The following is a 12,624-nucleotide window of genomic DNA, read 5'->3' as shown; positions in this document are numbered from 1 at the left end:
ATCCTGTATCTGGAGAGCCGTATACAAGACACTCCAAAGATACTCTAAGAGGAAAATCAAAATCAACAACTTTAAGCCAGGAACCTGAATCCTTGAAGCCAGGGGGCTTTCAGGTACCATGGGAGATAAAGAACTTTTGCAGAAACTGTTTGCTTTTTTAATTTTTTATTTTTACACAATTTTTAAAGGTTACTTTCCATTTACAGTTGTTACCAAATATTGGCTATATTCCCTGTGTTGTACAATACATCCTTAAGCCTGTTGGGTACTGAGGTAAACTACTGGGTACTGAGGTACCCAATGGTCTGTACCTCCCACTGCTGCACCCCTATGTTGCCCCCAGCACAGGTACCACTACTTTGTTCTCTGTATCTGTGAGTCTGCTTCTTTTACGTTATATTCACTAGTTTGTTGTATCTTTTAGATTCCACATATAAGTGATATCATATAGTATTTGTCTTTCTCTGTCTGACATTTCACTCAGCAAAATGCCCTCCAAGTCCATCCATGTTGCTGCAAATGGTCAATTTTCATTCCTTTTTATGGCTGAGTAGTATTCCATTGTGTACCTATACCACATCTTCTTTATCCATTCATCTGGTGATGGACACTTAGGTTGTTTCCATGTCTTGACAACTGTAAATAATGCTGCTATGAACACTGGGGTGTGTAGCAACTGTTTTATACCTTTGCTATTGCTGTCATGGGGTAAAAAACACACTGGAAGTTTCATGAGAATTTTTTTAAGTTATTTTCTTTTAATCCGTTCTCTCTCTACCCCTCCTTCCTTTTTTCCCTTCCCTATGTTTAGATCATAGCTGGCATCTAAAACCAGCAAGGACACTTCTCTCCATTCAGGGACCAAGAGAAAGGCTGAGCTGGCCTGTTCCACTGGGTATTTGGAGGAATGGCGGCAGAACTCTAGATCCCGAGTCACTCACCAAGCACTTCCGAGAAGGAGTACAGCACAGTGGGTAAACCCACCAGCTCAGGAGAAAGACAGTCTTGCGTTTACACCCAGCTTACACTTACACTATTGTGGGTTTTAAGCTTCCGTTTCCAAATGTACAAAACTGAATGAACAAAACAGTTAACGATAATATTAAACAGCTGACATTACCTATATGCCAGGTACTGTGGAAAATCCCTTCTGCGTACTACCTCATTTAATCCTCGTAAGAGTCCTATGAGGTCAGTTTTGATAAAATCCCAATTTTAAAATGAGAAAATTGAGGCCTGATGAAGCATAATCACTTGCCTAAGTCACCGGCAAAGTTAACTAGCAGTAAAGCCAGAGTTCACACCTCGGTATTTGTGTCAAAACACACCATGATATGACATAACCAGAGTATAATGGTGCAAGGTTTAAACACTGTATTATCAATGCCAGGACTTCCCTGGGATCCAGTGGTTAAGACTCCGCGCTTCCAATGCAGGGGGCACAGGTTCGATCCCTGGTAGGGGAACTAAGATCCCTCATGCCTTGTGGCATGGCCAAAACATAAAAAATAATAAAATAAAATAAAATACATTAAAGTTAATTTCACCTGTTTTGTTTTTTTGTGTTTTTTTTTTTGCGGTACACGGGCCTCTCACTGTTGCGGCCTCTCCCGTTGCGGAGCACAGGCTCCGGATGTGCAGGCTCAGCGGCCATGGCTCACGGGCCCAGCCGCTCCGCAGCATGTGGGATCTTCCCAGACCGGGGCACGAACCCGTGTCCCCTGCATCGGCAGGCGCACTCTCAACCACTGCGCCACCAGAGAAGCCCTCACCTGTTTCTTTTTAATGTGGCTATTAGAAAACATAAAATTACATATGCCCTACAATTGTGTCCACAATATATTTCTTTTGAACTGCAGTGATATACACCCTTTTTTCCCCGAGCCTCCAGATTCTTTTGAGTAGTTTTGCATATGTCAACCGACAAGTTAGAAGACTATTTCATTCTCAGATGATCATTCATATTAGTTCTACTTTAATGACATTCAACTTGAACCATCTCATCTTAACCAAAACTCTTCTTCTGCCTTCTTTGATGCCTTTATTGTCACCAAATCATGTTTTACCTCCAATCACCACTTCTAGTTCCTTTATCTCTCCTCTTACAAGCCTCAAACATTATCATGTATCAAGATTTTAACTGGAATTTCCCTGTCCCAAAATTTACAATACCCATAATTGCCGTCATTCAAAATGAATCTTACAAATATTAAGTAAATGAAAAAAAAAACCCAATAGTTTAATCAAAATCTCTCAACTGCCTAGTCTAAGAAAGAATGTTGTATTAGTGATCCTGCTGAAAACAAGGGAAACACATTGTAAATTTATTCGATTTGTGGTATAGGTAAAAATACAAAATTTAAAGACTCAGGTTGTGGCCCACAATGAAAAAAGGAACAAAGATTGAGCACTTATAAAACTTATGATGTAGAGCAATAAATAATTACACAGCATCAATAAAATTTAATCTGCCCAGTGAACATAACATGGAGACAACAAAGTAAAACCATTATAACCGTTAAAAGTATTTTTTAAATACTTACTTTTTCATTAGAATCATATCCCGCTGAACAGAGACTACGAGACACCACTAAATGCTGTCTTGAATAATGTGGAACATGCTATCAAAAGAAAAAAAAGAAAGTGAAATAAACTACAGATACTTGAATGAACTTTATTTTTCAAGTTCATTCATTTTCAAGTTTATTTTCAAGTAAATATTTTTCAGGGTAATTCTTCCAGTATGCTTCTAGCTACAGTGTTTCATCAATCAATATATGTAGTTCTAAGCAACACACCATAACTATAGAAGGTAAATCATAACTAGACACATCCCCTTGGCACACATGAGGAAACCAAAGGCATCAAAACAATCTCCAGAAAAGTATAATAAGAGCCAATGGGTCAAGTAAAATTAGAAGAAAGGTCTTTCTGATCATGCAGACTGATATGGCAGGATCAGAATGTCACATACCATGCAGAACTTTATACAACATAAAACAAGTGACTTGGCATTCAAAGAGCTTCAATTTTAACAGCGGCCAGAAAATAACAAAATATTATTTTTTATTTGCTAATGTCTTAAACATGATTTCTTCTTTTACTTATTCTGGTATAAACGTGGTTTGGCAAATAAAAATGAAAAGGTAATACTAATAATCAAGTTCACTTCTAATTCATTACCATAAATGTTTGTGGAAAAAGTATGTCTTGGGGGCTTCCCTGGTGGCGCAGTGGTTGAGAGTCCGCCTGCCAAAGCAGGGGACATGGGTTCGTGCCCCAGTCCGGGAAGATCCCACATGCCATGGAGCGGCTGGGCCCGTGAGCCACTGCCGCTGACCCTGTGCGTCCGGAGCCTGTGCTCCACAACGGGAGAAGCCACAACAGTGAGAGGCCCGCGTACCGCAAAAAAAAAAAAAAAAAAAAGTATATCTTAAGCCTTTAAAACATTAAGAATAATCACTAATAAAGGTTATAGCCAAAGTTTAAGAAAATAATTTAGCCAGTAGTCACTGATGAAGGTAGACCAAGAAAAAAAAAGGCGGTGGGGGACTTCCTTGGTGGTCCAGTGGTTAAGAATCTACCTGTCAATGCAGGGGACACAGGTTCGATCCCTGGTCCGGGAAGATCCCACGTGCTGAGGGGCAACTAAGCCCGTGCGCCACAACTACTGAGCCTGTGCTCTAGAGCCCGTGAGCCGCAACTACTGAGCCCATGTGCTGCGACTACTGAAACCGCACGCCTAGAGCCCATGCTCCGCACAAAGAGAAGCCACCGCAATGAGAAGCCCACACATCTCAAGGAAGAGTAGCCCCTGCTCGCTGCAACTAAAGACCCCGCGAGCAGCAACCAAGATCCAGCGCAGCCAAAAAATAGGGGCGGGGGGGTGGACAGGGGCAAAAGGCAACAGGTACTACGTCGGAGAATTTCCTAATATCATAACTCAAATACGAAGCAAAAAATTTTTATAACATTTTAAAATGAAAAAAATGTATACAGTTATTTTTTTAGAAATATATAGCCCCAAATTACAAAATGTAATCTTTATGCAAATGTGAATGTAGTAGATAAGAAAGATACACTTTACAAAACAAAACCTACATTACCAAGTAAAAAGGACTGATGATGAACAATGAACTGAGAATGGGAAGAAAATTGACTTTATTACTGTGTCTCTTTCACAGCAACAAAACTCACTCTCATAGTCATGCAAGCATCCCTGTGAGTTCAAGAGTATTAGTCCCAATTTTAAAAATGAGAAAACTGAGTCTCAAGAATTTTAAATTTTCAAGTCACAAGGGCTAGGCTGCAAGAGTAACAAGATTTAAGCACAGATCTATTAAAAGCATTCTGAAGTTTTTTATTTTGAGATAATACAAATAGTGGCACTTCCCACATTAACAATAACATCTGTGCAAAGATATGATTTGGGGTAAAAAACAATCTACCAAGGGGGTCTCACCACTCCTATGTGTTCAAATAAAAATTCAGTCTTCCACTGCCCTCAGCAGAACAGCTATAATCTGTGAACTTTACCCTTATATCAAACTTAATAGGATAAAGATAATACTCCCTCCCCTAAAAATCATATCTTGTGTTTACAGTCTCAGCCAATGCAGAAAGCAAACTCTAAATATAAAGAAAAGCAAAACCTACCTGGGAATTTCTCACATTTATTCCACTGCAAGGTAGCGCTAGGATATTTACACAAGAAAGTAAATAGCATACCAGCTTCCTATCAATTTTATAAAATGAAACAAAACAGTTTACAGTTTTACAAATTTTTCCTAATATCATGAGGCACATAATGTTCTGTTGTAGGAACATGTCAACATATCCTTTTATAAAAGGCAAAATCATACATGTGTCTTTAGTCACTAACAAATAAAGGGCGTAACTGATTCCTGATGGCAAAAACCAAATGTGAGTCTTCCAGAGACAAAACACAATCTGGGGTAGACATTTTAGGTATTCTAATTAGCTTTGGAGAGAGAGAATAAACAGCGATGTTTATGTCTGGGGAAGGGAACACGTCCCAGAATACCACCTGAGAAAGAACTCTGGGAGAAGAAACCAAGGAACCTGAGTTCTAACCCTAGCTCAGCTGACACTATTTCTAGGACTTGAGCAAACCACTTTAACTCCTCTACCCTCTACTGAGAAATGAAAGCTCAGATGAGTTTTCTCTAAGGTCCCTACTAACCTACACCACTACTATTCAAAAAACAAGAGCTTAGTACAGGGATTCTAACATGTGCAAGCATCGGACAATTATGAAGAATATGCAGTTAATCCAAACTGAACATGTGGGCCAAGAGGATGGTGACACGGATCTCACTGCTGAACTGCTCCGAGAGCAACAAACGCTGAGCTATTCGGTGGAAATAGAGCTAATTTCAGAGATCTGAATAAATATGAATTAAGTTTCTAGAATACCTTTGGGAATAAAAACCTCAGGACTCTATCTCATCAGATGGTCTCATGAAAAATGGACTAAGCTAAACTTGGTCCCAACAGAACAGTTTCTAACCTAGAACAATTCAAGCTCTGAGAAATGTTTGGGTCAGCTGACTCAATGTAATACACATTTACTTTCAGGAAACTACCAATAACACAAAACTCAAAAATGTCTATACCACACAGTTCTTAAAACTAAATCAACTCTTACAAATTACACCTGACCAAAATGTAGGAGAAGAACTAGCACTACCTAACTGATCAAATTGGGGTTTTTAAAATCTTTTTATTACTATTTTTAAATAGTTGGTTCTGAAGATCTAACAGATTATATTTTACCACGATTATCAAAAAAAGAAAGCATACAGCTTGTACACACGTGAATTTGTGATAATGTGGCCCCAAAATTAAAAAAACATAGATGCCCCTAGTGAGCCAAGAAACTAGAAGTAGAAACGGTACAAGCAATCAGAACAAACTACTGAGGAAAAACAAGAGTTTGGGCCATTCCCACAGCAAGTCCAAACTGGTTTGCAGTCAGCCCCACAACGGCTCTCTTGTGTTGCTGTTTACTCCTGGCAGACCTTCATGGAAGTTCAAAGTTATAAAGAACACAAGTCAAAAATCAGATAAGTTTGTAGAGCTACAACATAATTTTTTTTTTTAATACAGGGACAAGTTAGTAGAACTCTGCTAATTTGGACCTCTACATAGCATTTTTAATGTTATTTTTCTTAAGCATATAAAAAAATGGCTACAAGCTCAGTCCAAAATTCTTTTAAGATACTTCCTAGAACAAGTGTGTTCAAAGGAGAAACTTTAATCAACTCTATTTATAAAGACTATTTAGCCTATGACAGCCAAAAGGAGAAAGGTCAGTGTATGCAAAATGACTTCCCAATAATGTACTGCATTGGTTCTCTTCTGCAAGAATAAAGATTTCCAATAGTTTCCACACTTAGAAAAGAAATGCCAGCTAACAATGTGGCACGTGGGAAGTAGCACGGCCTTCAGAGCCACAAGACCTGGATCAACTCTTAGCTCCACTGCTTCATAGGTATGAAACATTGAGCAAATAATTTCTCTGGACTCCAGCTTCCATCTATAAAATGTACTAGATGACACCTCCCTTGCTTTCCTACAGGGCTGTTGAAAAAAAAAAAAAAATCAAGCCTTTATAAATAGTAAAGCACCAAGAAAATGGAAACTATTACACAAAAACTAAATCCAATTATGCAGCTGTAGCTTTCTTTCTTAAAATTATACCAGGCCAGGGATTCCCTGGTGGCACAGCAATTAAGAATCCGCCTGCCAAGGCAGGGGACACGGGTTCGAGCCCTGGTCCAAGAGGATCCCACATGCCGTGGAGCAACTAAGCCCGTGCACCACAACTACTGAGCCTGTGTTCTAGAGCCCGCGAGCCACAACTACTGCAGCCCACGCGCCTAGAGCCAATGTGAAGCCCACACACTGCAACGAAGAGTAGCCCCCGCTCACCGCAACTAGAGAAAGCCTGCGGGCAGCAATGAAGACCCGCCGCAACTACAGAAAGCCCGCAGGGAGCAATGAAGACCCAACGCAGCCATAAAAAAACAAACAAATAAATGAATAAATAAAACCAGGCCATTTCGGAGTTCCCATAAAAGTAATAACATAAGAGCTGTGATCTAGACTCAGATTCAGACCCCGGTTCAAATGCTGGCTCTGACATTTCTTAAACATAATTTTCCTCACATATAAACTGGGCATAAAAACTACTTATCTAGGACATAAGGCTGCCATGAGGATTAAATGAGAATGTGTAAAATGCCTAGCACAGTTTTGCATATGTTGAAGTAAGCATACAATAACTGTTAACCAAAAAAAAGGGTACAGCTTGTACACAAACTGTTCACATGCCTTCCGGCCATTGCCAACAAGGACTGCCCTTTTCTAACTAGGAGACCACCTACTTTCACATTCTGGATGTGGCCTCAGGTGGCAGCCCAAACTGGTAAATCCACTAGACTCATGTTTAAAGAAGAACTTAAACACTAATCCTGCCAAACCAAAAGTATTCCTCTTAACATAACCACAGCAGCATTCAGGTGTATAATACTAAAACAATTCTGTTGACAGGTTAATTCATTATCAGGATGCATGCTATTGGGGTTGGCCAAAGTTCATTCGGGTTTTACTATAAGATGTTACGGAAAACCCCGAACAAACTTATTGGCCAACCAATGCTTCAAAGAAACCATCCTCAAAATTGTGGATTAATGGAGCCATAACATGCTCTTACCAAGTAAAAGTAAATATTTGATAGTGCTTCATCTTCAAAACTTCCAGGCGAAGGTCCTCTCTTTCACATTTCACGACACAGAGCTGGGACGCACCAGCCAAATATTTCTTCCAGCATTTTAACAGAACCACAGTGACCAGAAAAAAAACCCTTTAAAAACACTGCCAGAAGTCAGGCTTTTTCACTTAAGCACAGCTTTTCCTTCACAGACACTGACTATTTAGCCTTCAGGACCTCACTTGCCATCCCAATCTTCAACTGTCTGCCAAGACCTTCTGTTACAAGCTAAGCTGAATACGTAACATTTGAGAGAGATGATCAAATCTCAAGATTCATGTCAATTACTTCTCAATAAAACTGGGGGAATAAAACTCAAGATTCTCCAGCTCTGCCTCCATAGTAAAAGCTGGAACACCAGAGAACTATATACATCAACTTTAAAACTTCCTCATTCCACTACAGCTCCCCAACCAGGCCATTCCTCCCACCCCACCTGTAGCAGATGTTGGTGTACATCCAGAACCTGTTCACCAGGTGGTGAAGGCCCCCAGTTGGTGTACTCTGGGTGTACTCTGTACATGTATCCTACTCATGGCTCACACCTGCTCCCTAGTTTGCCCCATTTGCCTCAACTAGACAGGAGTTCTCCATCAAGCCTGGGAGCTACATCCCTCCCAGCCCACAGCCAATGACTGACTCACACAGGGTTCAAAAGGCTGCCCCCGCCCCTCATCTCAAGGTGGGTCCAATTTAGTATTGCAATCTGTGCTTTAGGGCTGGCTGTCCAATATGGCAGCCACTAGCCACAGGCAGCTTCTGAGCACTTGAAATATGCCAGTCCAAATTCCAATGTGCTCCAAGTGTATAATACACACCAGATTTGAAGACTTAATACCAAAAACAAACAAACAACAAAAAAAGCCTTGTTAATTTTTTACATTAACATATTGAAATATTTTAAATATACTGGGTTAAATAAAGTACATTAATATTTAGCCTTTTAAAACCATTTTCAATGTGAGTGCTAGAAAATATTAAATTACATTTGCAGCTCACATTTTATGTTTATTGCACAGGGCTGAACTAGAACAGTGCTTCTCAAACTTAACTGTGCATCAGTATCACCTGGAGAAGGGCTTGTTAAAACAGATGGCTGGGCTCTAACCCCAGATTTTCAAACTCGCCAGGTCTAGGGTAGAGCTAGAAGATGTGCATTCCTAGCAAGTACCCAGGTAATGCTGCTGTCCCCGCTGTCGCTGCTGGCTGGAGTCCCCTGCTTTGAGAACCACTGCTCCAGGGCTCCCCTGTGGGATGAAACTGAATCTAGTTTCCATCTGGATCCCCTTCCTTGCTTAGATTTTTTTCCCCTGCTCTAGCCTGTTTTCTTCATTCTTCTCAACTACTACCACCTGCACAAAATCTCTCTTCAGGCTCTGCTTCTAGGAAACCTAACCATCCCACTGCCATAGAACTGTTCTTACACACTATAACTTTCACAAAGTGCCAGATTAATAGCAACCAATGAGATGTAAACTATCACTGCATCTTTTGTAAAACAGTAACAAAAGAGAAAAACTAAGACTCGGTGCAGCCAAATAAATAAATAAATATTTTTTTAAAAAGAAAGAAAACAGAAGTAGACAAGATGCAGGCTCTGCCAACACATTAAAAGGAAGAAACTGGGTCAGAAAAATCAGTTTATATGTTGTACAATAAGTGTACAGCAGTAAACAGAGTAACAACTTCCTTCTCTCTCAACCTCTCCACACTAAAATATGTCAGTGTAATAATTCCTCCCAACTCCAACATGAATGGTTTCCCATAAAACCAAGCACGGCCTACAGCAAGGCCCAGCATGGTCTGACTCCTACCTACCTCCCCAGCACCATCTAATCTCAATACCAGACCCTCAGTAGCTTTTTCTCAGTTCTCCTACCTTGTCATGCCCTCTGGCCCAGGACTTTTGTACGTGCTGCTCTCTCACATATAACGTTCACCTCTTTCTTCTCTCTTTGCCTAGAAAAAAGTCACTTTGTCCTTCAAAACTTGTTTCAATTTTTACTTCCAAAGGAAAACTCCCTTACCTTAGGCATGGTTTGAGCAAGTCACATAAAACTGTGCCTCAATTTCTTCATCTGTAAATGGGGATTATATGGCTGTTGTGAGGATTGGATAAATTAATTCAAGTAGAGCACCAGAACAGTATCTAGGACACAAAGCTCAAAATCTAGACTTGGTCAAATCCCTCCATTTTATTTTCTTCTATACAGCACTAGGACCTCTCCCCTAATAGCATTTCACACTTGTCTGTCTCCTTAACAGACTAAAATTTCTAAAAGAGAAATTATATTCATTTCATAGAGATGGAACACAGAAGTAGAGAAAGACTTGCTGAAAAAAAAAAAAAAACAGCTGAAAGGAAGAAGCGGAAGCCCAAAGAGATGACTTATTTAATATACCAAACTTCATCTGTGTGACTCCAAAGCCCATGCCTTCCCACCACACCATGCTGCCTCCTACACATCAATAAATGCATTCAGAGTTTTGCAACTGCAAGTGATGTGGCCAAAAAAGATTAAAAGATGAAAGAACACTAAAGATTAAGAAACAATAAATTGTGTGCCCACACAAACTTTGGGTTTTTTGAGAGTGGGCATTCTAAAGCTGACACTAAGCTAATGCACCTGCAGACTTACTTTCACTTCCATGTTCAGCTGTAGCTGAACATTTCTCACCTGGGACTAAGCTCCCTCCTCTTTAAAAGAGTAGGATGCGCCAAATCATCTCTAACGTGTCTTCCAATTCTAAAAGTTAAATGACAATAAATCAAGTTACGTGCCTGTTTTTTTAAAAGGAAGATAACAGGTGGTTTTCAGAGAAACCTTTATTTTAAATAATTTGTTCAAGTGACTTAAACTCTGTTAATAAAGTAAGTTAGGTAGTCTTCATTTAGAACTTACAAGAGACTCCATGTTGAAGACAAAAAGTGTTAAGAGCCACACACAAACACTCCAACGTATAAGTCAAGGCTACCACCATGAAAACCCTAGAACATACAGTGCAGAGATGTGTTTAGAAGAGCACAAACATCAGGCTAACCACTACAGAGAAGAGAAATACTCACAAGATGCATATACAGTATATAATGATATAATACAATTAAAATAGGCTCTCAACTCAAGCAAAGGTAGTAGCAATCCTGACATCTTATGATACTTTAAAAGGTGAGACAAACTCAAAACCCTAACTCTACTTGAACAGCAATTTAGTGTCCCTTCAAAGCAGGAAGGAGGCAAAAGAAAATGGAAACGATAAGGACCCTTAAAAATACACCTGGAAAGCTCAAGACAAGCCAAAACCTCATGGCCGAAGAGCGGGAGCACGGGAAATGCACGTACATTACAGCCAGGTGGCTGTCAGCCGCTCCCGAGAAAGCAGAAAACTCACGCCTACAGGCTCCTTGGGCCGCTCGGCCCTCCATGATACTCCGAGTAACAGCTGGGGCGAAGGACGCCGGCTCTGCCCCGCTCCAGGGCGAACTCCGGAGGGAGAGGGAGTTAGCGGCGCGGTCCGACTCGGAACCCGGCGCCGAGTGTCGCCCGGACACCTACGGAGCGCTCTACGCAGCACTAGCCACCGCCTGGCGGTGCGGGGCTGGGAGCCCAGTGAGACCCAGGCCCACGGGGAGTCCCGCCGCTCCTCACCTTCAGGGTCCATAGCGCCGCGCTCCGCAACAGTGGCTGCGGCCACCGCCGTCCACGCCGTCCTGCTGTGACCAGCGCTGCCTCCCCGACACAGAGCCCCGCCATTGTTGCCCCTGCAGACCGGAGCTCCGCTGACCTCTCACCCCGCGGAAGGAGTCGGAGAAAGGGAGCGCCTACAATTCGGCCAATCACGAGCCTGGGATCCGTGGCCCCGCCCCCTACTGCGGGGAAGGGAGGGACCGGGAGCGGGACTCGCCCAACCGCGGGAGCCGGGAGCCTGGATGCTGGGCAAGCGCGTGCTGGGCCGCGGGGCAGGCTGGCCGAGCGGCCAGCCAGCTTGGGGCTGCCGGCCCGACACTATCCCGGCAATGAGCGAGACAGGGAGGACACACGTGTGTTCTGGCGGCGGTTGATCCGCGCCTGCTTGGGGTAAACCCCGTATTGCGCCAGCTTCCACTTAGCAACTTACACGCAGTGCGGCCAGCGAACGTCCGTGAGGTAACTCCGCCCCTTGACCACCCCTCAGCCCAGGGCCACCCTACAGTCTCGAGTGACCTAAGTTCCAGGCAGGTACCCAAACTAAGATCCTGTAAGTTTGAAGGCGTAAGTTGCAAAGCGCCAAACCAAGGTAAGGTTTTGGACAAATGTGGTAACATAGAAAACGCTCTAGTTCTAGAAATCAGAGATCCCAGCTCAAGCCCTACCTCTTCTGCATATACTAACATCTGCGTGTCAGAGGAATTAGCCATAACCAAAGTCAGTTTCTGTTGCTTGCAAGTCGGCACGTTTATTAACACAACTACTAAGGGCTAGCCCTTGTTAGATGCCTCAAATTTTGTCTCTTTTAATCTTTGTAAGAACCCTATTGGCCTATACATTTCCCATTTTAAGAAACTGAATTTATAGAGAGGAAAAGCCACTCAGCTAGTAAGTAATGAAACTAGGGTTTGAACCCAGGTCTGGCTGTCTTCAGGGACTGGACTTTTGTTTTATTATGGACAGTTTTTAACAGACACAAAAGAGAGAAAATAGTCTTATGATCACCCAGGCACCCATCACACATCTTCAACAAATCAACATTTTGTCAATCTCGTTTCATCTATTCCCCCTGCTTATTTTTTGCTGGAGTATTCTGAAGCAAATCTCAGACATCAGGTCCTCTCACCTATATATACGATAGCA

At 41.8% G+C, this 12,624-nt stretch overlaps 1 protein-coding gene across 1 annotated transcript in view; it reads right to left on the bottom strand.

Annotated features, from left to right (window-relative positions):
• The window catches only part of PCCA (propionyl-CoA carboxylase subunit alpha), a 364,039-nt gene extending 352,466 nt beyond the window's left edge, over positions 1-11,573 (bottom strand). The window contains exons 1-2 of the mRNA XM_082859189.1: positions 11,443-11,573; positions 2,544-2,621 (exon numbers count right to left, since the gene is read on the bottom strand). Coding sequence (XP_082715315.1) covers positions 2,544-2,621; positions 11,443-11,547 — 183 coding nt within the window. The 5' untranslated portion in view covers positions 11,548-11,573. The remainder of the gene's footprint in view (positions 1-2,543; positions 2,622-11,442) is intronic.
• Between the last annotated feature and the right edge of the window lie 1,051 nt (positions 11,574-12,624).

This window comes from Leucopleurus acutus (assembly GCF_964270905.1).
Source record: "Leucopleurus acutus genome assembly, chromosome: 18".
Classification (NCBI taxonomy): domain Eukaryota; kingdom Metazoa; phylum Chordata; class Mammalia; order Artiodactyla; family Delphinidae; genus Leucopleurus; species Leucopleurus acutus.
This window is presented reverse-complemented; position numbering and strand designations above follow the sequence as displayed.